Raw genomic sequence first — 27,531 nt, 5'->3', positions numbered from 1 at the left:
CTTGAGAGGGTACAGAAAAGATTTACAAGGATGTTGGTGGGACTGAAGGTGTAAGCTATAGGGAGAGGCTGCATAGGCTGGGACTATTTCCCTGGAGCTTTAGATGACCTTCCAGAGTTTATAAAATTATGAGGGGCATGAATTGGGTGGGTAGTCGTGGTTTCTTCCTAGGATGGGTGAGTCCAAAACTAGAAGACAGGTTTTAAGATGAGAGGGGAAAGAATTAAAAAGGACCCTAGGGGGAACTTTTTCACATGTAGGGTTGTGTGTGTGTATGGAATGAGCTGCCAGAGGAAATGGTGGAGGTGGGTACAATTAGTGTTTAAAAGGCATCTGGATGGGTACATGAATAGGAGGGTTCAGAGGGTAATGGGCCCAATGCTGGCAAATGGATTAAGATTAGTTTAGAATATCTGGTTGACATAAACAAGTCGGACCGAAGGGTCTGTTTCTGTGCTGTATGACTGTGAATCCGAGTCATTAGATGTAAAAAGATTATCTAAAAGGAAACAGTACTGTTTTTAGCTCAGTGTTGTTTGCCTGCTGTCTTTGAATTCAGGATACTGTTGTTCCTGTACATGTCATATCTGCTGCCAGTAAAGGTGGTAGATACAGACTGATTATTAACTTTGAAAAGGGAATTGGATAAATTCAGCAGGACTGTGAGAAGTTGAAGAAGTGAATGTAAGTAATTGGAACACAATTTCAAAGTGCCAACACAGGTGGATGATCACCTTCTGTACAGTATGAATATCCACAAGATTCCTGAATGGCAGAGCAAGGTGTTTGCATTTTTATTCTCCTTTCTGCGTCTCTGTTATAAAGTGCAGTGAATCTCCCGAAGGCTTTGAGTTGCTGTTTGCCTCAGTGATGGAAATGTGACCACGACACTTTGACAGCACAGCAACAACAGTCAGAGACTGATTGATGGTGGCCCAGAAACCAGAGCTAGGTTTAAAAAGAATCTGTCTGATCAATAATGCAAGCTATATTTTCTCCTGTGATCCTTCATTATTGGTGTTCACATCAGTCACCAGTGTAGTGGAATTTGCCAAGCTCAACATATCCTCTTCATAGATGTTGAAGAAAAACACAATTCAACATGTTTCTAAGCCTAAGAACTTTGCACAATGGGAAACCAAAAATTATTTGAAAATCCTTTGGTGCTTAAATTAAGTCTTACCAGACCATAATCCTGCTTTCTTGTTAGATGGAGTCAACTGGTGGTGGTTTAACCTGTGGGCCACTATACGTCCAGTAAGGGGAGAGGTTGAGAAGGAAAGTCCTTCACTGTAACCTCAGCTACTGTTGGAATCAAACATGTGCTTTTGGTATCTCACACTAACCTGCCTTTCCTTCAGTGTTGCTGGGTCAAAATCCTGGAACTTGTTTCTTATATCTCAAGGGCTACAATGGTTCAAGAAGACAGCTCATTACCGCCTTCTCGAGGGCAGTTAGGGAGATATCGGCAGTAAATGAGCCTGGCCATTGAAGCCCACATTCCATTAATGAATGGGAAAAAAACTTAATTGTCTTTCAGTGTAGTAGTGGCCATGAATTTGGGAGGTACTACCAAATTAACAACACGAAAGTATATCATCTTCAGGTTATTACATTGTTGTTTGTGAGAGAGTGCTATGTGTAAATTGACTGCTGTCTTTCCGACAGCAGAAACTACATAGCCAAAGAACTTCATTTGCTGTCGAGTGCTAATAGATGTCCTATGGTCATGCAAGGCACTGTGGACTAGACTAGACTTACTGTGTGGAAACAGGCCCTTCGGCCCAACAAGTCCACACCGACCCGCCGAAGCGCAACCCACCCATACCCCTACATTTACCCCTTACCTAACACTACGGGCAATTTAGCTTGGCCAATTCACCTGACCCGCACATCTTTGGACTGTGGGAGGAAACCGGAGCACCCGGAGGAAACCCACGCAGACACGGGGAGAACGTGCAAACTCCACACAGTCAGTCGCCTGAGTCGGAAATTGAACCCGGGTCTACAGGCGCTGTGAGGCAGCAGTGCTAACCACTGTGCCACCGTGCCGCCCACTACCACCGTGCCGCCCACATCAAGGATGTGGAATTGAGTGTTATTTGGTTCTGCAGCTGTCTAAAATTGTTCTTGTTCTTACTCTTTCATTTTTATTTCGATTATTGATTGCAACTACCCTCTGCTCAGGACAATACATGAAAGCAAATGGTGACACCCTATATTACTGGTTCCGAAATGATTTGAACCTTGAGCAATGTGCCTCAATTGGTTGTTTCTCTGCTTTTCATCACCACCCTAATGCTGCTACAAAATCTGAGGTTTTGCCATACAATGGCCTGACTTGGAAGAGCAGCACAGCCACTTGCTGAGCATTTCCCAAGCAAGAAACTATCTCCCTTAAGGTTTGGGAGGAAGATGATCTAACCTCCCCTGCTGATGTTTTTTCTTTTTGAAAGCGTGATTGGGAGTTGGAATCATGGAATAGAAAGCTTTGAAGAAGAAAGGTGATGTCAAAATGGAAGGTTCCTTGGTTCACAAAATCATTACAGCTCAGAAGGAGGCCATTTAGCCCATTGTCCTTTTGCTGACTTCGAACATTTCACTTCATGCCATTCTAATGCCTCCTCAGCATGCCCCCGCACAGTGGCTCAGTGGTTAACACTGCTGCCTCACAGCTCCAGGGGTACTGTTTCGATTTTGGCTTCAGGCGACTATCTGTGTGGAGTTTGCACATTCTCCCTGTGTCTGTGTGTGTCTCCTCCAGTTTCCTCCCACAGTCTGAAGATTAGGTGAATTGGCCATGCTAAATTTCCCATAGTGTTCAAGGATGTGTAGGCTAGGTGCATTAGTCAGGGAAAATGTAGACTAATAGGCTAGGGAAATGAGTCTGGGTGGGATATTCTTTGGAGGGTTGATGTGGACTTGTTGGGCTAAATAGCCTACTTCTACACTGTAGGGATTTTACGAATTCTGTGAATTATTCCTTTTCAAATAACAGGCAAAATCCTATTTGAACGGATCAATTGAATCAACCTCCATCACACTCATGGGTAGCACAGTCTATGCCCTAACTCATGTAAAGTCACTATGGACTTACAGGACTGTAAAGCTGCTTTCTCATTAGAGAGATTCAAAAAGAGATAACTGGTTTAATGTGAGGGTCACCACGTCTCAGATGAGGTTGAGAACCCAGGGCCTTCATGGTAACCTCAGCTAGGACAGGAATATGGGGAGGTAACAGCCTAGTGGTATTATCGCAAGACTATTAATCCAGAGAATCAGGCAATATTTTGGGGGACATGGGTTTAAAGCCTGCCATAGCAAGTGGTGGAATTTGAATTTGATAAAAATCTGGAATTAAGAATCTCATGATGACTACAAACCCATTGTTGGTTTTTGGAAAAAATGTTCTTTAAGGAAGGAAACAGCCATTCTTACTTGATTTGGCCTATAAATGACTCCAGAACCACAGCAAGCTGTTTGATTCTTACTCTTACATGTCCTCTGTGCAGTTAGGGATGGGGATAAATGCTGGACTATCCAGTGTCACCCTCATCTTGTAAATAAAACAAAATTAAATTCAGTGTAAACCAGCCACCTAACTAACTGAGCTAAGTAACCACCAGAGCCTTGCCACCTGCTGCATGAACAGCTTTTCCTCATAATCCTTTTGCTTCATTAAATCTGCCCCCTCTTACTTTTAAAGTTTCTTGCTTGGCAATATTTCCTCCCAAACTACTCTGTCCAGACTCCTTATGATTTTGAACACTTCTTAAAAATCTCCTCTCAGCCGCCTCCCCTTCAACGAAAGCAGTCTGAACTTCTTCAAATTATCCTCATCCTGGAACAATTAAGGAAATTATGAAGATAAAGTGTTGTGAAGATCTTTGAGGATAGTTTTTTCTCAATTTCAAGAAAATGTGGAGAGCAATTCACAATGTAAACCTGTGCAAAAGATACAAAGAATTGGTTCCCAAATATACAACAGTACAGAACTGATTTAAATCTGAATAGTTTCAAACAGAAGTGTGAATTCACGGGTCATGGTGTTTGCCCCAGTGTCAGTTCATGGGTCATAGTGTTTACCCCAGTGTAGGTTCATGGGTCATGGTATTTGCACCAGTGTTGGTTCACGGGTCATGGTGTTTGTCCCAGTGTCGATTCATGGGTCATGGTGTTTGTCCCAGTGTCAGTTCATGGGTCATGGTGTTTGCCCCAGTGTCAGTTCACTGGTCACGGGGTTTGCCCCAGTGTAGGTTCACGGGTCATGGTGTTTGCCCGAGTGTCGGTTCACGGGTCATGGTGTTTGTCCCAGTGTCAGTTCATGGGTCGTGGTGTGTGCCCCAGTGTCAGTTCATGGGTCATGATGTGTGCCCCAGTGTCAGTTCATGGGTCATGGTGTGTGCCCCAGTGTCGATTCATGGGTCATGGTGTTTGCTCCAGTGTAGGTTCATGGGTCGTGGTGTTTGCCCCAGTGTGGGATCATGGGTCATGGTGTTTGTCCCAGTGTCAGTTCATGGGTCATTGTGTTTGCCCCAGTGTCGATTCATGGGTCGTGGTGTTTGCCCCAATGTAGGTTCATCGGTCGTGGTGTTTGCCCCAGTGTAGGTTCATGGGTCGTGGTGTGTGCCCCAGTCTAGGTTCATGGGTCATGGTGTTTGCTCCAGTGTAGGTTCGCTGGTCATGTTGTTTGCCCCAATGTAGGTTCATGGGTCATGGTGTTTGCCCCAGTGTGGGTTCATGGGTCATGGTGTTTGCCCCAGTCTAGGTTCATGGGTCATGGTGTTTGCTCCAGTGTAGGTTCGCTGGTCATGTTGTTTGCCCCAATGTAGGTTCATGGGTCATGGTGTTTGCCCCAGTGTCGATTCATGGGTCGTGGTGTTTGCCCCAATGTAGGTTCATGGGTCATGGTGTTTGCCTCAGTGTCGATTCATGGGTCGTGGTGTTTGCCCCAGTGTGGGTTCATGTGTCATTGTGTTTACCCAGTGTCGATTCACGGGTCATGGTGTTTGCCCCAGTGTCAGTTCAAGGGTGATGGTGTTTGCCCCAGTGTAGGTTCATGGGTCATGTTGTTTGCCCCAGTGTCAGTTCATGGGTCATGGTGTTTGCCCCAGTGTCGATTCACGGGTCTTGGTGTTTGCCCCAGTGTCGATTCACGGGTCATGGTGTTTGCCCCAGTGTCAGTTTACAGGTCATGGTATTTGCCTCAGAGTAGGTTCACGGGTCATGGTGTTTGCCCAGTGGCAATTCATGTGTTTGCCCTGGTGTAGGTTCACGGGTCATGGTGTTTGCCCCAGTGTAGGTTCATGGGTCATGGTGTTTGCTCCAGTATAGGTTCACGGGTAATGGTGTTTGCCCCAGTGTAGGTTCACGGGTAATGGTGTTTGCCCCAGTGTAGATTAACGGGTCCTGGTGTTTGCCCCAGTGTAGATTAACGGGTCATGGTGTTTGCCCCAGTGTAGGTTCACGGGTCATGGTGTTTGCCCCAGTGTAGATTCATGGGTCTTGGTGTTTGCCCCAGTGTAGGTTCACGGGTCATGGTGTTTGCCCCAGTGTAGGTTCATGGGTCATGGTGTTTGCCCCAGTGTCGATTCACGGGTCATGGTGTTTACCCCGGTGTCGGTTCACGGGTTGTGGTGTTTATCCCAGTGTAGGTTCATGAGTCATGGTGTTTGCCTAAGTGTAAAGTCGCAGTGTTTGCCCCCGTTTGGGTTGACAAATTGTGATGATTGCTGTAGCCCTTGTGTAAATGAGGAGGAATGCCCTGTCAATACTTTTGCTTCTGAAATATACAAATGCCATTGTAAGGCAAACTGAAAGTACTTTGCTGCTCAGCTGGAGAGAGGTAGAGTTATTAGAATTAGGGGAAGTCAGAAACAGCACCTGTTTTTAAGGTGAAAGAGGAAAGTTGGGGAGGTGCAGAGAAGAACAGGCAGGAACTTTTGAGACAGGAGAGATGACATGATATTCGCAGTGGTTGTATATGGAAGTGGGCAATGATAAAAATGCCATCAGTTGTTTTTGGGAAAGCATGATTTTTTTATATTGTGTGCTTTGAAATTCGAAATGAAGAGTGAACACAGTTTGGATCACTGGCAAGTGACGAAGTTTTAATTTGGGCTATGATATTAGGACCTTTCTTCCCTCTGCCCTTAATGGAAAACCCCCTGTGAACCAGATTTATTTCAGTAGCATGCTGGTAAAGTTGAAATCTTCCTGTATCTTATCATAGCGGTTCCTTTACACATTGTGCTGAGCTTGAAACATTTCCTGTTGATTCCTTCCAAAGGCTGCATTTCCCAGTAAGTTTCATTTCCCAGTTTTATCTCATGTCTTGAGATACCAAAACTCACATGAACTCTTTTCATCCCAAAACAGTACTGATTTAAATATCATTTCCATAAAGAAAATGTGACTGCACATGACCAATAGATATCATGCTCAAGTAAATTGTAGACAGAATCACAGAACTGATTGGCAGCAGAAGGAACCATTCAGTCCATCGTGCACTGCATTACCTCTCATCTTAACTTAGTGCCACTTCAGCTTTTCCCTGTAACCCTGTACACCATCTTCTTTAAATAATCATCTAATGCTGTTGAATACCTCGATTGGACCTGCCTCCGCATCCAATTTCAGATCCTAACCACTTACTGTGTTAAAATGGTTTTTCCCTTGCCTCGCACATGCTTCCTTTGCAAAACACTTTAAAGTTGTCCCCTCAGGTTCTGTCTGTTTATAAATGTGAACACTTTCTCCCTAGCCACTCTGTCCAGCACCCTTGCGATGTGGAGGGGTAGGGTGGGGGTGTGGAATCTGAACTAAAAAACAAAACTGCTGGAGAAACTCAGCAAGTCAGGCAGTATCTGTGGAATAAGAGACAAAGTTACATCTCAAGTTTGATATGATTCTTCAGAACTAAGGAGAGATAATAATGAGACTACCTTCCTTCAGTACTGAATGAAAACCATTCATCCCACCTCCATTTTAATTAATGTCCATGGAGGCTGATTTGAAAAAAATGTTTTACATTACTTTGCTGCTAGCCTCTTGTGCTTTTCAAAGCCGTGTTGATTTTTTTCTACTTTATACTAGAGGGACTGTATATTAAGAGGGACTTTTAATTACAACATTAAAAGACATCTGGATGGGTATACAATGAGGAAGGGTTAAGAGGGATATCGGCCAAATGTTGGCAAATGAGACAGGATTAATTTTGGATATCAGGTCGGCATGGACGAGTTGGATAAAAGGGTCTGTTTCCATGCTGTATGACTCCATGATTCTATAATTTTGTTTCTGTATTTTTCTACCTTGTACCCTAAGATTTTGTACCTAGGTACATTGTAAATAAGATGACATCAGGAATGGCGACTTTGTGCAATTTTCACTATGGTCTTGTACTTCTGTACTTGAATACACATGGCCATAAAATCTAAATCTGTTAATAACTCATGACTCCTTATTGAGAGGAGCTAGTGATTTCCATCACAGGACTAACTTTGCAAGAGGTTCTCCAACTTACTGTGCACAAAATGCAGAGTTCACAAGTTCCTGGCAGAATCCAGTGGACTGAATCTGACCATACCCAAGGGAGGAAGAGCAGTAACATCATAGGAAACCTGATCTTTTGGTTCCCCCACACTGCTACCGACATCTTTCCCTGTCCATAAAAAAGGCAAGAATGAGCAGGCATAAACTTAAACTTATATGCAAACCAAACAAGGGTGATGTGAGAAAAAGCTTTCTCAATCTGTACATAGTTAGAGTATGGAGTGCCTACTGGAAATGTGATGAGGCCAGGTTCAATTGAGGCATTTAAGAGGGCATTGGATAGAAATGGTGTACAAGGATATGAGAAAAGCCAGTAGGTTGACACGAGGTAATGATGCTTGTTTAAAGAGTGATACAGGCATGATGGGCCGAATAGCCACCTTCTGCACTGCAATAATTTGGCAATTATATGTAACATCATGGCCAGAATCTTCCAAATAGCAAAGTTTCCCATTGTTTTTTAATTTTAAAGAAAAGGCCATTAATTGTCTGGTTAAGGGCCTCAATGGGGGCAGCAGCAGGTGAGCTGCTCTAGGTTTTGTCTATCCCACTGTGTCATTGTGGTGAGGTGGTTAGACAGGGGAAGGCTGAATATTGTATCTTCCCCTTGTCTCTTGCCTGTGAATTCTTCAGTCTGAACCAGCTGATTAACTGCAGCTTATTGATCAGGGGAAGCATCAGTTTAACAACAGACTGGATTGTTAAAGTGTTTCACTAATAATTAAAGGCTTATGTAGTTTTTTTTTAGAAAATTACCTTTCTTCTTCTCCTTCAATATAGGATCCTAATCCTGGTAACAATTACATAAAAGCCACACCACATGCCTTCCTGAAGCAGCAACTTCTGAAAAAACAGCAGCATAATTTCCTCCAACAGCAGCTCATGGCAGACCAGGTAGGTGCCTCTGTTTTTGAAGCACATTTGAAATGTACTCTTGGGGCTTTATTTTCCAATAGAGAAGATTCAATACCTCATAGACTGCACTGGAGTGCAAAGTCATTGCCTTACCAAAACAGTTTGCACCTTTATATGCAACAGGAACATACTGCCATCCCTGAAAAGGAAATGTAAAATGAAAATAGACACAGTGGAAAATGACCAGCAAAGTCAGGCAGCAATTGTGAGGAGAAAGAGAGTCAATGTTTACTTTCAGGTTGCTGAACTATTGTAGTTAAAACTTAAAACATCTATAAGTCCAAGCATCACTCATAACTTTATTCGTTTAAGGCAGACAGGTGTTGTATTTCTAACTGGGTGAATGAACTCTTGTTTCATTTAGAAATTTGTACTCCTATCCCGAGTCCCCTTTCTCACTTCTTCCAAGGCAAAATCTTGCCAAATATTCTTGGTGCACGACCCTTCGGTTAGGTATTTGGACTGGATGGATTGGCTACTATTTATGGTGATGGCAAGACAGCAGATCATCTTTGATAGAGTCATTGATATGTACAGCATGGAAAAACACCCTTTAGTCCAACTCATCCATGCTGACCAGATATCCTAAATTAATCTAGTCCCATCTGCCAGCATTTGGGCACATGTCCCTCTTAAACCGGGTACCCATCCCGATGCCTTTTAAATGTTGTCATTGTACCAGTCTACAGTGCACAGTGCTCAGTGGTTAGCACTGCTGCCTCTCAGCATCAGGGACCCGAGTTCAATTCCAGCCTTAGGTGACTGTCTGTGTGAAATTTGCGCATTCTCCCCGTGTCTGTGTGGGTTTCCCATGGTTGCTCCGGTTTCCTCCCACATTCCAAAAGATGTGCAGATCAGGTAAATTGGTCATGCTAAATTGCCGATCGTGTTATGTGCATTAGTCAGGGGGAAATGAGTCTGGGTGGGCTACTCTTCGGCGGGTCGATGTGAACTTGTTGGGCCAAAGGGCCTGTTTCCACACTGTAGGGAATCTAATCTAATCTACTTCCTCTGGCAGTTCAATCCATACATGCTCCACCCTTTGCATGAAAGTCCTTGTCAGACTTTATCCTAAAGTCTTAAATGATAGAATGAAAGGACTGAATGTATAGTTTGGAGAAAGTGAGAACTGCAGATGCTGGAGTCCCAGAGTTGAAAAATGTGGTGCTGGAAAAGCACAGGCCTGGCAGCATCCGAGGAGCTGGAGAATCGGCGTTTCGGGCATAAGCCCTTCTTCAGGAATTCCTGAAGAAGGGCTTATGCCCGAAATGTCGATTCTGAATGTATAGTTTGCCAAATTAATTGCTCGATCAGTAAAATAAGATCTTTCACAATTTCCTGAGCAAATCAATGAACTGGAAAGTCTCCCACTATCTGAAAGTTTGCACTTTAGAGCATTGATTTCTGCTGTATAAGGGAAGGGATGGATTCTGAGGACAATGCTGCTACAAGTTGCAAATCATACTGTATTCTTGACATAGTTCAAAGCCTTTCAGCAGCTACAAACTGACAGATTTGAGACATTCGTCCTTCATATTGTTTGGTCAGCTCATGTTTTTGAGAAGCACAAGCTCTAATCTTTTACTAATGGGATTCCATTGAAGCAGCAATAAATAACTTGGAGTCATTTCTGGGAGTGGAATTTAGAAATTCTGCCCTGCCATCAATCAAGACTTTCATAATGCTTGGAAACCTTCAGACAGTTAGCTTTTTATTTAATCTGCCTAAACACTTGCAAAATGTACTATGGTGAGCATGAGATTCTAGCTTTGCTTGGGTACCTAAAGCAAAATATTGCAGATGCTGGAGATCTGAATGAAAAACAAAGTACAGGAGAAACTGAACAGGTCTAGCAGCATCTGCAGAGAGATATTTAACATTTAGAATCCAATTTGAGTGGCTTGATGAAGAGTTATATGGGATTTTACATTAACTCTGTTTCTCTCTCCACCAATGCAGCCAGACTTATTGAATTTATGCAGCACTTTCTGTTGTTATTTCTTGCTAGGGTATCGTTTGTTGACTTTCTGACACAACAGGTCAGTGGAAAGCAACTGCCTGGCTCTTGAAACCAGGTAGTAAAAAGTGAGGTCTGCAGATGCTGGAGATCAGAGCTGAAAATGTGTTGCTGGTTAAAGCACAGCAGATTAGGCAGCATCCAAGGAACAGGAAATTCGACGTTTCGGGCCAGAGCCCTTCATCCTGATGAAGGGCTCTGGCCCGAAACATCGAATTTCCTGTTCCTTGGATGCTACCTAACCTGCTGTGCTTTAACCAGCAACACATTTTCAGCTCTTGAAACCAGGTGTCCATAAGATGCTGCCAGAGGGTAAGGGGTATGTTCCCCAACACAAGGTACATGCCACGAGTGAGAAGTGTCAGGTGTAGACAGGATAGATCAAGTGAATCCTTAGAAGAGTATAAAGAAAATAGGAGTATACTTAAGAGGGAAATCAGGAGGGCAAAATGGGGACATGAGATAGCTTTGGCAAATAGAATTAAGGAGAATCCAAAGGGTTTTTACAAATATATTAAGGACAAAAGGGTAACTACGGAGAGAATAGGGCCCCTCAAAGATCAGCAAGGTAGCCTTTGTGTGGAGCCACCGAAAATGAGGGAGATACTAAATGAATATTTTGCATTAGTATTTACTGTGGAAAAGGATATGGAAGATATAGGCTGTAGGGAAATAGATGGTGACATCTTGTAAAATATACAGATTACAGAGGAGGAAGTGCTGGATGTCTTGAAACGGGTAAAGGTAGGTAAATCCCCAGGATCTGATCAGGTGTACCCGAGAACTCTGTGGGAAGCTAGAGAAGTGATTGCTGGGCTTCTTGCTGAGATATTTGTATCATCGATGGTCACAGGTGAGGTGCCGGAAGACTGGAGGTTGCTAAACGTGGTGCCACTGTTTAAGAAGGGCGGTAAAGACAAGCCAGGGAACTATAGACTGGTGAACCTGACCTCGGTGGTGGGCAAGTTGTTGGAGGGAATCCTGAGGGACAGGATGTACATGTATTTGGAAAGGCAAGGACTGATTCAGGATAGTCAACATGGCTTCGTGCGTGGGAAATCATGTCTCAAAAACTTGATTGAGTTTTTTGAAGAAGTAACAAAGAAGATTGATGAGGGCAGAGCAGTAGGTGTGATCTATATGGACTTCAGTAAGGCGTTCGACAAGGTTCTCCATGAGAGACTGATTAGCAAGATTAGATCTCATGGAATAAATGGAGAACTAGCCATTTGGATACAGAACTGGCTCAAAGGTAGAAGACAGAGGGTGGTGCTGGTGGAGGGTTGTTTTTCAGACTGGAGGCCTGTGACCAGTGGAGTGCCACAAGGATTGGTGCTGGGTCCTCTACTTTTTGTCATTTACATAAATGATTTGGATGCGAGCATAAGAGGTACAGTTAGTAAGTTTGCAGATGACACCAAAATTGGAGGTGTAGTGAACAACGAAGAGGGTTACCTCAGATTACAACAGGATCTTGACCAGTTGGGCCAATGGGCTGAGAACTGGCAGTTGGAGTTTAATTCAGATAAATGCGAGGTGCTGCATTTTGGAAAAGCAAATCTTAGCAGGACTTATACATTTAATGGTAAGGTGCTAGGGAGTGTTGCTGAACAAAGAGACCTTGGAGTGCAGATTCATATCTCCTTGAAAGTGGAGTCACAGGTAGATAGGATAGTGAAGAAGGCGTTTGGTATGCTTTCCTTTATTGGATAGTGTATTGAGTACAGGAGTTGGGAGGTCATGTTGCGGTTGTACAGGACATTGATTAGGCCACTGTTGGAATATTGCGTGCAATTCTGGTTTCCTTCCTATTGGAAAGATGTTGTGAAACTCAAAAGGGTTCAGAAATGATTTACAAGGATGTTACTAGGGTTGGAGGACCTGAGCTACAGGGAGAGGCTGAACAGGCTGGGCTGTTTTCCCTGGAGCGTCGGAGACTGAGGGATGACCGTATAGAGGTTTACAAAATTATGAGGTGTATGGATAGGATAAATAGACAAAGTCTTTTCCCTGAGGTCGGGGAATCCAGAACTAGAGGGCATAGGTTTAGTGTGAGAGGGGAAAGATATAAAAGAGATCTAAGGGACAACTTTTTCACGCAGAGGGTGGTACATGTATGGAATGAACTATCAGAGGAAATGGTGGAGGCTGGTACAATTGCAACATTTAAGAGGCTTTTGGATGGGTATATGAATAGGAAGGGTTTGGAGGGATATGGGCTGGTGCTGGCAGGTAGGACTAGATTGGGTTGGGATATCTGGTCGGCATGGACGGGTTGGACCAAAGGGTCTGTTTCCATGCTGTACATCTCTATGACTCCTAAAAGGCAGTGGCAGAGAAGGATAAAAGTTCTAACAGTTCCAAGTATAGTTCCAGAATTATTCCCCCTCTGCTGTTCTAAACTATTTAAATAAACAAAAAAATCTTCTGGCCCTTTCTGCTGTAACTGAAGTTTTGTCTATTGGGAACACACCACTGCCTTCCCAAGACTCTAAATTGGTTTAACACATGTTACATGTAGAACATGACTCAATCAATCAGGACTTACTCAGTACTGTATTGAAGCTCCATTTTTCCATAGAAGTTCAGTTCTCTGACTGAAATCAGGTCCCTTGCTGACTGAGCTTTTTCATTTAACTGTTTCTTTAGTCAGTCATGCCATTGTCTTGTTTTCACAGTAACAGGGGCAAAGAGACAAATCCCAAGTTAACCACAGTCAGAGGCAGAATTGAACCCATAATGATGACATTATTTGGGACCATACACTAGCCAGCTAGCCAACTGAGTTAGCCAGTCACCCTACATTGCCTTGTTGCCCTCGATATTATGTACTCCATTCCTGCAGTTGGAGGCAGATTTCTGGCTCGAGGGGGAAATTGCTGCAATTGAGCTAAGCTGACATTACATGGATTATTTTTGGTGACTTTTTTTTATGACTAAGTTACAAGGGAAGCGATTGTGTGCAATATTACATTACAATATATAGCAGCAGAGACATTTGTACTGAGTTGTTTTTATGCTTTTACTGTCTGTCTTCTGTGCGCATACATACTACATGCTCGGAATGAAATACTCAGGAAAGGGCTGGTATGTGGAAATTTAAATGCCTAACTTGTGAGGGGCTGAAATATCCAGGTTAAGGTGGCAAGGTTAGTTCTTATTTAACTGAAGTTTTGTCTTCTGTTTCATTTGTCTGCAGTTTTAGGATGTACTTGAAGGGACATTACACCTTCCATTTGTTTTTCAGGAGAAGCAAAGACAACACGATCAAATAAATGGCCACATGATCAGAGTGTCCCCTGAATATAAAGAGCAAAGAAGTGCATTTGGAGTTCAGCAATTAAATCAGTTCCAAGGTAAGATCAGTATTGAGCTGCATAGTTTTAAAAAAAAGATATCAGTGAGTGCTTTATTCAGCATTCATCCCTGGTATGCTAGTTAATTCAGAGGGAAACAGAGCTCTTTAAACTGGACTAGTCTGCCTGATGGTATAGTCAAGATTTAAAGTGACATACACCCCTCCCCACCTGACCAGAAAAATTCCCCATTTCCCTGACATTCCTTTTTAATTTCTTGCAGTGTCTGCCCCTCCCTTCATACAGCACCCAGCAATGCCACTTGTGGTTTTCCTGTCCAGGTTCTAGAAAGTCTACACTCTGAAAAGTTGCATATCAACACCCAGCCGCAGCAAGCAGCCGGTGGCGAAGACATAGGTTAGAAAGGTGGAGGTAAAATTCATGATCATGGTCATGTAAACTACTGATGCCAAACAAACTCATTGTCCCATTGAAATTAAACTGTAATCATTCTGGTTTGCCCCAAAGATGTTCGGGGGAACCACGAATCCAAAGTGCACACACACTGCCATATGTTGGGCATTACCTGGTATTGATTTGAAAGATAGGCTCGGAGACCCTGAGACCTTGTGGAAATGCTGTCGGTGTGACAGGTACTTTTCTGAAGTTTTGATTTTGTTGGATTAAGCTAAAGGAGCTTTGCCTGTTTGGGGAATATTTAATGCTTTCACTAGGTTATGAAACTGCTCAAATTTAAAATCCCAGTATGTCTGTAAAGACAAAGACCTGCATTATATGTAATGCAAAAAAAAACCCAAAGCACCTGGTGATGCAAAGAAACAGAAAATACTGGAAAAATACAGTTCTGAAGTAGGGTAACTGGACCCAAAACATTCACTTTGCTTTCTTTCCACAGATGCTCTCAGACCTGTTGTGTTTTTCCAGCAATTTGTTTTTGTAGAAAATGCCCTTCAGGAAGTGCCAAGCTCTTTATAGGCAATAAAGTCTCGATGGACCTGGATGGCCACTATTGTAATAAAGTAAATGTGGCCAAATTCTACACAACAAACTCTCTCAAATAGTAATCTGCTGATGACCAGATCAACTCTATTTTATTATTTGATGTACATTGAGTGATAAGTGTTGACCAGGACACCGGGGGGAAAAAAACTCATGGACATGAGTATTTGAAGTTTTACCTCGTATGTCCTACACAGACGATAAATCCAAAATAGAATTTAAACCCTGTAAGAGCAGCAAACCTCATGGCTGCCACTTGCCCCTTCTCATGCAACAAGTACATCATCTACTTCGAGCATTCGTAGTTGCCATTATTATCTTTGATATCCCAAATCAGGAACAGACAACATAACTGGGCAAGTGGAGAAATTTTTGAGGACTTGGCTAATGACATATTTAGCTATTTGCTGAAACCAGTTCTTGGGGCAGAATTTTAGGAGTCCCTCAGCTTTGGTGGGTTTTCACACTGTGGGGACGGACCTCTTTCTGCGGCCTTCCTTCAGCTAGAATGTTAAAACTCCAATTGAAACAAATGTAAATTCATATCCTAAATTCCACACCCCCCTACCTCACAAAAAAAATAAATGTACATGTAAGTTTTTTTCAGAGTAGTTGGAGATAAATAAATTGCAATATGATATAGATCCAATTTAAGACCATGCCTCTTTCTCCACCTTCAAACAGTAGATGTTCGGTTTCTATGGAAAATAACCATTCAATCCCCGTTTAATCTCCTTGTCATGAAAATGTCTCCCACTTCAATGTTGCCAGCATCAACAGCCAATTTGAATGATTTCTTTGTAATTCACTGCTGCTAAAACCAGTGATTTTTCAGCATGTCTTTCTTGTTCTCAGAAGTGCTCTTGCCCATTCAAATTTTTGCCCTTTCTCAATGCATTTGTCGAAGAAGCTCACTGTAGGTCTGAAGCGTGGAACAAATTTTCAATGAAGTCCATTCATGCTAATGAATTTTATGTTTCATTTTAGGCATAGGAAAGTCCAACATAGCCCCTTATTTTCACTTTGTAGTTGCTACTTTTTCTTGTGCCACAGTGTGGTCTAAATAAAGCACTTTTGCGCTGGCAAATACACTATTATCTAAACTTATGCCCAAATGGCTCTTTATAACCGATCAGTTTGTCCTCATAATGTAAATGTTATTCTGAGATTTTGCTGAGCCACAGCCAAGTTATCAATGTAGAGAAACCACAACACCTCTCTTTACCTCCAAAACCTCCAGCTATCCATTTCTTTAAGAGATATCAATCTCTCTTAAACTCCATTTAAATCCTGGTGAAGAGCCCTCACCTGTTGTGATCTTAGCGATGGTACTCCTGGATAAGAAAAATTGCAATGAAACCTGACTTGATAGATCATATGTTTATTTTTGTTTATAAGTTAATTCATTGGTTAATCACTAAGATGTGTCCAGACAAAGATAAAGATCTTCTTTAACGTCAGGCATTTATTACGCTATAAGACTGTAAGAAATAGGAGCTTAGAAATAGGAGGTTGTTCAGCCCTTGAGACTGCTCCTCCATTCACCAGGCTCATGACTGATACAACATTCTTCAAATCCACTTTCCTGCCTTTCCCTGTGACTCTTGATTCCCCTGCTGATCAAGAATCTAACTATCTCAAACTTACTAAGCGGCACAATGGCTCAGTTGTTAGCACTGCTGCCTCACAGTGCCAGGGACTCGGGTTTAATTCCAGCCTTGGGTAACTGTTTGTGAGGAGTTTGCACATTCTCCCCATGTCTGCATGGGTTTTGTCCAGGTACTCTAATTTCCTCCCACAGCCCAAACTTCCGCAGGTTAGGTGGATTAGCCATGCTAAATTGTTTCATAGTGTCCAGGCTTGTACAAGTTCGGTGGATTAATCATGGTAATTGTGGGGTTACGAGGATAGGGTGAGACACTGAGTCTGAATAGGATGCTCTTCAGAAGGTCAAAGGTACTCGATGGGCAGAATGGTGGGTTTCCGAACTGTAGGGATTCTATGGTTTAAACATACACAACAACGCTGCCCCACAGCTTCCTGTGGCAAGGAGTTCCAAAATACTCAATCCTCGCAGAGAAGACATTCCACTGACAATAGACAATAGGTGCAGGAGTAGGCTATTCTGCCCTTTGAGCCTGCACCACCATTCATTATATCATGGCTGATCATCCTCAATCAGTATCCTGTTCCTGCCTTATCTCCATAACCCTTGATTCCACTATCCTTGAGAGCTCTATCCAACTCTTTCTTAAATGAATCCAGAGACTGGGCCTCCTTTGCCTTCTGGGGCAAAGCATTCCACACACCCACCACTCGCTGGGTGAAGAAGTTTTTCCTCATTTCCGTCCTAAATGGCCTACCCCTTATTTTTAAGCTGTGTCCTCTGGTTCGGGACTCACCCATCAGCGGAAACATGTTTCCTGCCTCCAGAGTGTCCATTCCTTTAATAATCTTATACGTCTCAATCAGATCCCCTCTCAGTCTTCTAAACTCAAGGGTATACAAGCCCAGTCGCTCCAATCTTTCAACATAAGATAGTCCCGCCATTCCAGGAATTGACCTCGTGAACCTACGCTGCACTCCCTCAATAGCCAGAATGTCTTTCCTTAAATTTGGAGACCAGAACTGCACACAATATTCCAGGTGCGGTCTCACCAGGGCCCGGTACAGCTGCAGAAGAACCTCTTTGCTTCTATACTCAATCCCTCTTGTTATGAAGGCCAGCATGCTATTAGCCTTCTTCACTACCTGCTGTACCTGCATGCCTACCTTAATTGACTGGTGTACAAGAACACCCAGACCTCTTTGTACTGCCCCTTTACCTAACTTGACTCCATTTAGGTAGTAATCTGCCGTCCTGTTCTTTCCACCAAAGTGGATAACCATACATTTAGGAGGTCACCCTGTAATCTCCTAACATCCTCCTCACATTTCACCTTGTCACCCAGCTTTGTATCATCTGCAAATTTGCTAATGTTACTATTAATACCATCTTCTATATCATTAATATATATTGTAAAAAGCTACGGTCCCAGCACTGATCCCTGCGGTACCCCACTGGTCACCGCCTGCAATTCCGAAAGGGAGTCGTTTATCACTACTCTTTGTTTCCTATCAGCCAACCAACTTTCAATCCAAGTTAGTACTTTGCCCCCTATACCATGCGCCCTAATTTTGCTCACTAACCTCCTATGTGGGACTTTATCAAAGGCTTTCTGAAAGTCCAGATACACTACATCCACTGGATCTCCCTCGTCCATCTTCAGAGTTACATCCTCAAAAAATTCCAGAAGATTAGTCAAGCATGATTTCCCCTTCATGAGTCCATGCTGACTCTGACCTATCATGTTACTGCTATCCAGATATGTCGTAATTTCATCTTTTATAATTGACTCCAGCATCTTTCCCACCACTGAGGTCAGACTAACTGGTCTATAATTGCCTGCTTTCTCTTTGCCCCTTTCTTAAAAAGTGCCATTAGCCACCCTCCAATCTGCAGGAACTGATCCTGAATCTATTGAACTCTGGAAAATAATCACCAACGCATCCACGATTTCTAGAGCCTCTGCATCCTCATCTTAAAATTGGCATGTCTTTCTTCTGAGACTATGCCCTCTGGTCATGGATTCTCCCATTTGGGGGAAACATCCTCTCAACATTTACTCTGTCAAGCCCCTTAAGAATTCCATATGTTTCAATGAGACCACTTCTCGTTCTTCTGAACTCCAGTGAGTATTGTCCCAAACTGTTTAGCCCTTGCTCATAAAATAATCCCTTCACACTGGGATCATCCTAGTGAACCTTGCTCTAAACACAGAATTTTAAAAAAACAAGCTATTTGAATGTTTTGGGTGGCACAGTGGTTAGCACTGCTGCCTCACAGCGCCAGAGACCCGGGTTCAATTCCCACCTCAGGCGACTGGCTGTGTGGAGTTTGCACATTCTCCCTGTGTCTGCGTGGGTTTCCTCCGGGTGCTCCCACAGTCCAAAAATGTGCAGGTTAGGTGAATTGGCTATGCAAAATTGCCCGTACTGTTAAGTGAAGAGGTAAATGTCGGGGAATGGGTCTGGATGGGTTGCGCTTCGGCGGGTCGGTGTGGACTTGTTGGGCCGAAGGACCTGTTTCCACACTGTAAGTAATCTAATCTAAAAGAAATATAGTAGATAATTAGGATGATCTCACCACACACACAAAAGCAAGATTACAAACCATTTTCCAACAGTACCTTTAACACAAACTCTGCTCTAAAGAAATTACTCCCTATTGTAACTATTTGACTTTTTTTTGTCTGATCAGTGATAGTTTTTTTTTGCTATGGACTGTGAAGACGGTTCACTAGGCCCATTCCAAATCTGCTCATGTAAACAATTCACAAATCTGAGCTTCTAAACTATTCAGTTGTAATAACGTTCAGAATTCTAACCAAATTCTCCTGGCTTGAAAGTTTTAACAAACTATATCCTTCTGCTGAGGTGACTTATACACTGAATGCCCTGAATACTTCTAAGAGAGAAACTAATGTGGTTTCTACACTCAGCACTGGTATCTTCTGAACAGAACCTTTTAAAAAAAAACATTTGCTGATATTGGATTGAACTTAAAACAAAGTTAAATGTGAGCTTTTCCTGTCATCAACCCAACAGCATGGCCATCTTTCCATTAACACCGCAGGGGAATGCAGTCACCTACTTCTTTGACAAAATGTTGAATTTAAATCACTGTTCATGATGGACTTTCTGACTGTTTTTAACGGGAAAATCCTTGACTGAAGTAGTCAATACCCACTTGCCTTTATTTGAAATCCAAATTCCAAAATGATATCTAAGTGTATAGAGCAGTTATATACCTTTCATCACCCTACAAGACCCTGGACTTTTACTGTGTTCCAGCGTTCTGGCATTTTTTGAAATTGCTGAACCTACAGACACCCTTTCTCTCCCTTCTGGAACCACAAGAAATTCCTCTTTCCTCACCTTTTAATCCCCCCGCAACCACCACCGCCAACCCCTGTTTTCACCAGATCCATACTCCTCCTGTTCTGGCACTTGTAATGCCATGTCACCATCAAAGCAAATTTCTCTCAGCATTCCAAAGGGCTGGCTTTCTCAGAGAAAACCCTGGTCCATTCCTCAATCATGTTGACACACCCTTCTCTTGACAAGGTATATGCCATGCAAGTGCAGGAGATCTTCTTCCATTTTACCACCCTTTGGTAAGGTCTTTGCCAGTCCTTCCAGAAGAAATAGCTATTTGGTTGAATCTTTTCCAATGTTATTGACTTCAGTGCTCACACTTCTCCCCCATTCATTGAGTGGCCAGAGGCAGATTGTAGAACATTTTTAATCAAATCACCATCATGATTACATGCCATTTTGCTCCACTTGCATTCTAATCTCTTTATTTTTGATGTCTTATGTTGAGCATAATCAGAAAATTGTAAGCCCAAGGAACAGTACCTCATCTTGCAGTAAGGCACTTTGCAGCTTCTTGGCTCTGCCATCAGTTTGCACACGTTTTGGTGATTCTGCTCTTTCTCACTTACTTGATGCATCTTTAGTTTGAGAACTTGTTTCATTATTACCTCTTTTTTGCCGTGCACTGTCATCCCTCCTGTCACTTAATTCCTCTCATCTTCCACCCTATTGCAGACAGCTGGAGACTTTGTAGGCAGAAAGGGTCACCAGCAGGCAGAGTAAAAGGCAGAAGTCCTCTGAGTTCATCATCCCTTTTAATGCATTATCTGTTTTGGATACTGCCAAGGGAGATGGTTTCTCAGGGGAATGCAGCAAGTGCCAAGTCTCTGGCACAATGTGTGACTGAACTCTCTGCAGGATTAAAAGGAGAGATTCTGGATTATGCAACTGCCGTCGGGACATTAACCGCCTCAACCTGTCTACCCCTCTCCCCTACACCAACCTCTCACCCTCACAACTCGCAGCCCTCCAATCCTTCTGCTCCAATCCTGACCTCACCATCAAGCCAGCAGATAAAGGGGGCGCAGTGGTAGTCTGGCGCACTGACCTCTACACCGCTGAAGCCAAAAGCCAACTCGACACCTCGTCCTACCGTCCCCTCAACCGTGACCCCACCTCCCATCACCAAACCATCATTTCTCAGACCATACAGAACCTCATCACCTCAGGAGATCTCCCACCCACAGCTTCCAACCTCATCGTCCGGGAACCCCGCACTGCCCGGTTCTACCTCCTTCCCAAGATTCACAAGCCTGACCACCCTGGCCGACCCATTGTCTCAGCATGTTCCTGCCCCACTGAACTCATTTCTACCTACCTCGACACTGTCCTATCCCCCCTAGTCCAGGAACTCCCCACATACGTTCGAGACACCACCCACGCCCTCCACCTCCTCAAAGACTTCCGTTTTCCTGGGCCCCAACGCCTCATCTTCACCATGGAAATCCAATCCCTCTACACTTCCATCCGCCATGACCAGGGCGTCCAAGCCCTCCGTTTTTTCCTCTCCCAACGTCTCCAACAGTACCCTTCCACCGACACTCTCATTCGTTTGGCCGAATTGGTCCTCACCCTTAACAATTTCTCCTTCAAATCCTCCCACTTCCTCCAGACCAAAGGGGTAGCCATGGACACACGTATGGGTCCCAGCTATGCCTGTCTCTGTTGGCTACGTAAAACAGTCGATCTTTCGTAATTACACCAGCACCACTCCCCACCTCTTCCTCCGCTACATTGATGACTGCATTGGCGCCACCTCATGCTCCTGTGAGGAGGTTGAGCAATTCATCAACTTCACCAACACATTCCACCCTGACCTTAGATTTACCTGGACCATCTCTGACACCTCCCTCCCCTTCCTGGACCTGTCCATCTCCATTAATGATGACCGACTTGACACTGACATTTTTTACAAACCCACCTTACACCTCTTCCCACCCTACCTCTTGCAAAAATGCCATCCCATATTCCCAATTCCTCCGCCTCTGCCGTATGTGCTCCCAGGAGGACCAGTTCCACCACAGAACACACCAGATGGCCTCCTTCTTTAGAGACCGCAATTTCCCTTCCCACGTGGTTAAAGATGCCCTCCAACGCATCTTGTACACATCCCGCACCTCCGCCCTCAGACCCCACCCCTCCAACCGTAGCAAGGACAGAACGCCCCTGGTGCTCACCTTCCACCCTACCAACCTTCGCATAAACCAAATCATCCGCCGACATTTCCGCCACCTCCAAAAAGACCCCACCACCAGGGATATATTTCCCTCCCCACCCTTTTCCGCCTTCCATAAAGACCATTCCCTCCATGACTACCTGGTCAGGTCCACACCCCCCCAACAAACAACACTCCCATTCCTGGCACCTTCCCCTGCCACCGCAGGGATTGCAAAACCTGTGCCCACACCTCCTCCCTCACCTCCATCCAAGGCCCTAAAGAAGCCTTCCACATCCATCAAAGTTTTACCTGCGCATCCACCAATATAATTTATTGTATCCGTTGCTCCCGATGCGGTCTCCTCTACATTGGGGAGGCTGGACGCCTCCTAGCAGAGCGCTTTAGGGAACATCTCCGAGACACCCACACCAATCAACCACATCGCCCTGTGGGTCAACTTTTCAACTCCCTCTCTCACTCTGCCGAGGACATGGAGGTCCTGGGCCTCTTTCACCGTCGCTCCCTCACCACAGACGCCTGGAGGAAGAACGCCTCATCTTCCGTCTCGGAACACTTCAACCCCAGGGCATCAATGTGGACTTCAACAGTTTCCTCATTTTCCCATCCCCCACTTCATCCTAGTTCCAAACTTCCAGCTCAGCACTGTCCCCATGACTTGTCCTACCTGCCTATCTTCTTTTCCCCTATCCGCTCCACCCTCCTCCCTGACCTATCACCTTCATCCCCTCCCCCACTCACCTATTGTACTCTATGCTACTTTCTCCCCACCCCACCCTTCTCTAGCTTATCTCTCCACGCTTCAGGCTCTCTGCCTTTGTTCCAGATTAAGGGCTTTTGCCCGAAACGTCGATTTCACTGCTCCTTGGATGCTGCCTGAACTGCTGTGCTCTTCCAGTACCACTAATCCAGAATCTGGTTTCCAGCATCTGCAATCATTGTTTTTACCTACTTAAAAGGAGAGAGATAGTAATGGTAATGGGAGATTCTGTTGTTGTCAGGGGAATTGCTAGATACGTCTGGGGCTGTCGGCATGACATCAGGGTGGTATTTTGCCTCTTTACATCATGGTGAGGTTTGTCACTGAAATATCTGAAGACTGGAAGCCCGTGGTCTCCAAAAACATCCAGCCCTATATTTCTTACATAGGCAGAAAAGCCTTGCCAGGTTTTGTAATCACTAGCTACGTGTGGATAGCATCAAGTCCTTGTGAGCAGTACTTTAACAAGGACTCATGTTGAAGAATGGTTTATTTGGATACCACATCCAAGTTGTAACCCACCACATCTGTCCTTTCAGTGAGTACTGGGGAGACTTATCTACCTTTTTCGTTCTGGGGTATAGATATTGCAGGTGAGGCCTGCATTTCTTGCTTACACGCAAATTAACCCTGAGAAGATGGGGGTGAGAGTCTCCTTGAATCGTTTAATTAATCCTTGAACATTCTGGACAACAGTATCAGAAGGAGCAACCTGGGGCTAACATTCATCACTTGCCACTGATTGTAACTTCCTGACAGCCACTCTGGATGAGTGACAGGTCCTGTAGTCTAATAATAAACTGCAAGAGAGGAAATTCATAATGCCTTATTTGAATTATGGCATTTTTAGCCATATAAAAGCAAGAACTGATTAGAGGCAGGAAGTTTTGCAGTTAGTAATTCATCTCTTGATTTCCCCGCTCCCCCACCCCAATTCTTGCTCACCAAGTACAATTCACAGCACTGGAGTGTGATTGAATATTCTGCAGTCATCTGGACTTGTGCAGTTCTAACAATATTTGAAAAGCTAGATATCATCCAGAATAAAGACGTCCATCAACATTTACCACTGGTGCATAGTTGCAGCAGTGTGTACAGTGGGTAAGATGCTTTGCAAGAGCTCGTCAAGGTTTCTTTGACAGTACATTCCAAGTCCAAGATCTTTACAATTTAAAAAGATTAGGGCATCAAATACACAGGAATACCACCCCCTGTATATACGTCTCTAAGACAGCATAATTCCTATTTAGAAATGGGAGTTTGTTAATTGTATTAGATCAGCCATGATCTTATTGAATGCTGGAACTGAATTACCTACTTCTATGTTTTATGATATCATTATGCTATACATACTGAGAGTCAGAAGACTTACGGCACAGAAGGAGGCCATGTGTGCTGTTGTCTACACTGACTCTTTGAATAGGCATTGTGACTTCATGCCTGCTCAAATGAGTATCTTGCCATTCACCATCTTAATCCCATATCCGTTCTCATTGTTTCTTCATAAACAATCATCTAATGGCATTTTGAATGACTCAATCTCTCTATCTAACAACATTGTGGGCATACCTAAACTAGGAGGAGAAAGTGAGGTCTGCAGATGCTGGAGATCAGAGCTGAAAATGTGTTGCTGGAAAAGCGCAGCAGGTCAGGCAGCATCCAAGGAGCAGGAGATTCGACGTTTCGGGCATACCTAAACTAGACTGACTACAGTGCTTCAAGAAGGGAACTCACCAAACCTTTTTGAAGACAATTAGAGTCAATAAATTCTGTCCTTGCCAGTAATACAAAAGTCACATCTTGTAATGACAGCCTAAAGTAGTACCTACCATCAATCAGTACTACTGCAGGCAGAGTTTGTTGTAGACACTACATCAGGAAAATATACTTGATAACTTTATTTTGTTTGCTAACTATAGTGGTGTTTGCAAATAATGAACTGATACATTTCAACATCAGTTGTCAACCTTAGTTCAGTGTTCAAGCTAATATGTTTCCTTCAATAAACATTACTAAACAAAACAGCTGTTATCACTGTTTGTCAGAGCGTCTTGCATGCAGATAATGTTTGAATTCTGTAAATAAAAGAGGCTACACTTCAGATATAATTCATTGGCTGTAAAGTGCTTTGGGGCATCCTGAGGATGTGAAGTACCCTGCATAAATGCAAATTTGTTTCATTCTCTCCATGCATTTCAGCAAGGAAAAAGAATGTTTGCCAAGTAGCTTTCTCAAAAAGGTGTTATAATTGCCCAGGTTTGTCAGTTACTTGATCTTCAAGTTATCACCTAATGAAGGATTGTGCAAAAACATAACATTAACTCCTTTTCTCTTTTCTTTTATAGCTGTGGCACAATCTTTGCCTACAAATTCGGGGCAGCCTTTGCCAACACCACCATCTGCCACTCATTGTGGTATGAGGCTGAACACTGGGCTTTTGCAAGTGACATCTCAGAATAGCCTTGGACCTGGGGTTCCTGCAGTGACGGCCAGTCAGAGTGACCGGACTATGGGAATGTACCCAAGTAATCCCAGCAACCAACAAAATATCTACATACCATCATCTGGCATCAATATGCCTCTCCGGCCAAGTCAAAGTGCTTTGGGAATGAGATCAACCAGCCAGGCAGTGCCTAGCCAGGCTATAATTCGCCAAAGGACAGCAATCTCGGGGTTTACTGGGTCTGTACCAAACCCTGCTGTACCTCCCCAACATATCAGACAATCCATAAACCAGGCAGGAACCAATATTCCAGTCCAAGGAATCTCTAATGCGTTGGCCACTTCAGGCATGGCTTCTCAATTGTGGCCGCAGCAAAGGATTCCAGCAATGCAAAATCAGACCAAAATGGATGGCAGCATGCAACAATTCTCAAATAGCCCATTGTTCTCCAAACAGACCATGAGGTCAAACTTGCAACCATTTTCTCATCAAACCATTGCACCACCAAACCAGATAGCTCCGGGAGGACAGATGAGGCCACTACAACAACTGAACCCAGCTCAAACTGGACAAAGCTTGGTCTCCATGAGTGGTCCATCACCAAGGCATAATCAACCCAGGCTATCCTCAGCAGCTATGGCTGGCATGAAGTCTGTCCCACAAGGAATTACCAATTTGAGCCAGACCCATCCTGTGCCAGGTCTTGCTCCAACCAGCTACCCTTCCACCGGCCAGTCATCTGGATCCTTCAACCGTATGAACCCCACCACTGAGGTATCTTCCTTTGACTTTCTTCAACACAATAACAGCAATACCTTGGGTGGAGCTCGGAATGAGTCTGACTTCATTGAGTCAATTATGAAGAGCAGTAGCAGTAATGATGACTGGATAAATGACTTAACTCTCGACGACTTTCTGGGGCAGCATTAAAGTCTGGCTGATGGGTATAATTATCTGACCTCCAGGCTGTTGTACATAGAGAGCGCCCATCTACACATTGTGGCATTGGACTAAAGACTATTGAGCATGTGTGTAGGTGTGGACACTGTAACTTTCCAGATACTAGCAGGTATAAGTCACTGGATGTACCTAGTGTACTGCCTGCAACACTGAGTTTTAAAGTGGCAATACATAAATTAATGTATTTGTTCAAAATATTCTGTAAATTATGTTTTCCTAATAAATATTGTACGTCAGGAAGGAGTAATTATACTTTGTTGGATCATTTGTCAATAAAATGCAGTATAGGCAAAATCATTGTTTTTATATTAGCAAAATTTGTTTATTTTTATTTGGTATAAAATATGCAGACTACATTGTTCAATCAGTAATACTATGTATTACAATTTTAAAATACAGGTTGTGTTTTTGGCATGACATAGGCAGTGCAGTCTTGTGTTGTACAGGTGATTTATTCCTGATTTCATAGATCTTCATTCACCCTCAATCCCATTTTGATTTAAATATGTTACCACAGTGAACATTCAACTGATGGAATGGCTGTCAATATGAAATTGCTTTCTTTGTAATCCGTCAGCTCGTGTTGACACTTTGTACATTTTAGATGTGCATTCTACCAAGATATTATGAACTTCATAATGTGTTTGTTGCTGAAACCTTTTGTGACCTTATGTTTTATTAGTTACATGTATTTTTTTTCTCACTGCCATGAATGTGTTTCTTTTATTTTTAATTTAATACCATCTTGGAGCACAAATAGTATGACAAGTTTTTGCTTCATATCATAATAAACTTGCCTTGTGCCAAGACTGCATTATGGGTGACTACCATACTTCAAGTATCAATTTTAGTGGTAGCTTTCTCAACACCATTGCTATGTATTCAACATCAACCACTTAGGCTGTAGAATTTGAAGTTTCTGTTATCTGTTCAAATTCCAAAGCTGGATGCTGTCATTTAACATATTATTCAGTTTCTTTCGTATTTCTATTCTTTAAAACTCGTGCAGCTCCGTTACGATTCTGGCACCGGTAGACGTTATGTTCAACTGTTTCCTGGCCATTCCTCAATTGTAAAAATATGAAAGGAATACCGTGCCTTGCCTTTCTGAATAAAAATCCTCTCAATAAAGCAAGAAAAGGGGTCATCTTGACAATGGTAGGAAGGCCCTTGCATATATTCTAAAAATTAAAGGATCTTTTGTTTCTGTGCTAGTATTCTAATTATAAGATGATTGGAGTTGGATAGAGCACTGATATCCTTACAAATTTCTCTCCAAGAAATAGGAAAAATTCAGAGGGCAAATCACTACCTTGGTGCCATGGAGGTCTACAGTGCAGAAAAATGGTCTCTGGTCCATCATGTCTTCACCAGTCAAAAACAGCCACCTAACTATTTTATCTCATTTCCCAG

The 27,531-nt window shown here is 43.3% G+C and overlaps 1 protein-coding gene across 1 annotated transcript in view; it reads left to right on the top strand.

Annotated features, from left to right (window-relative positions):
• LOC132820104 (mastermind-like protein 2) overlaps positions 1–26,878 on the top strand; it is a 127,511-nt gene extending 100,633 nt beyond the window's left edge. Inside the window, exons 3-5 of the mRNA XM_060832030.1 lie at positions 8,335–8,448; positions 13,734–13,842; positions 25,061–26,878. Coding sequence (XP_060688013.1) covers positions 8,335–8,448; positions 13,734–13,842; positions 25,061–26,088 — 1,251 coding nt within the window. The 3' untranslated portion in view covers positions 26,089–26,878. The remainder of the gene's footprint in view (positions 1–8,334; positions 8,449–13,733; positions 13,843–25,060) is intronic.
• The last annotated feature ends 653 nt before the right edge of the window (positions 26,879–27,531 follow it).

This window comes from Hemiscyllium ocellatum, chromosome 11 (genome assembly GCF_020745735.1).
Source record: "Hemiscyllium ocellatum isolate sHemOce1 chromosome 11, sHemOce1.pat.X.cur, whole genome shotgun sequence".
Lineage (NCBI taxonomy): Eukaryota > Metazoa > Chordata > Chondrichthyes > Orectolobiformes > Hemiscylliidae > Hemiscyllium > Hemiscyllium ocellatum.
Note: the sequence above shows the minus strand (reverse complement) of the source record. Positions and strands in the feature narration are given on the sequence as shown.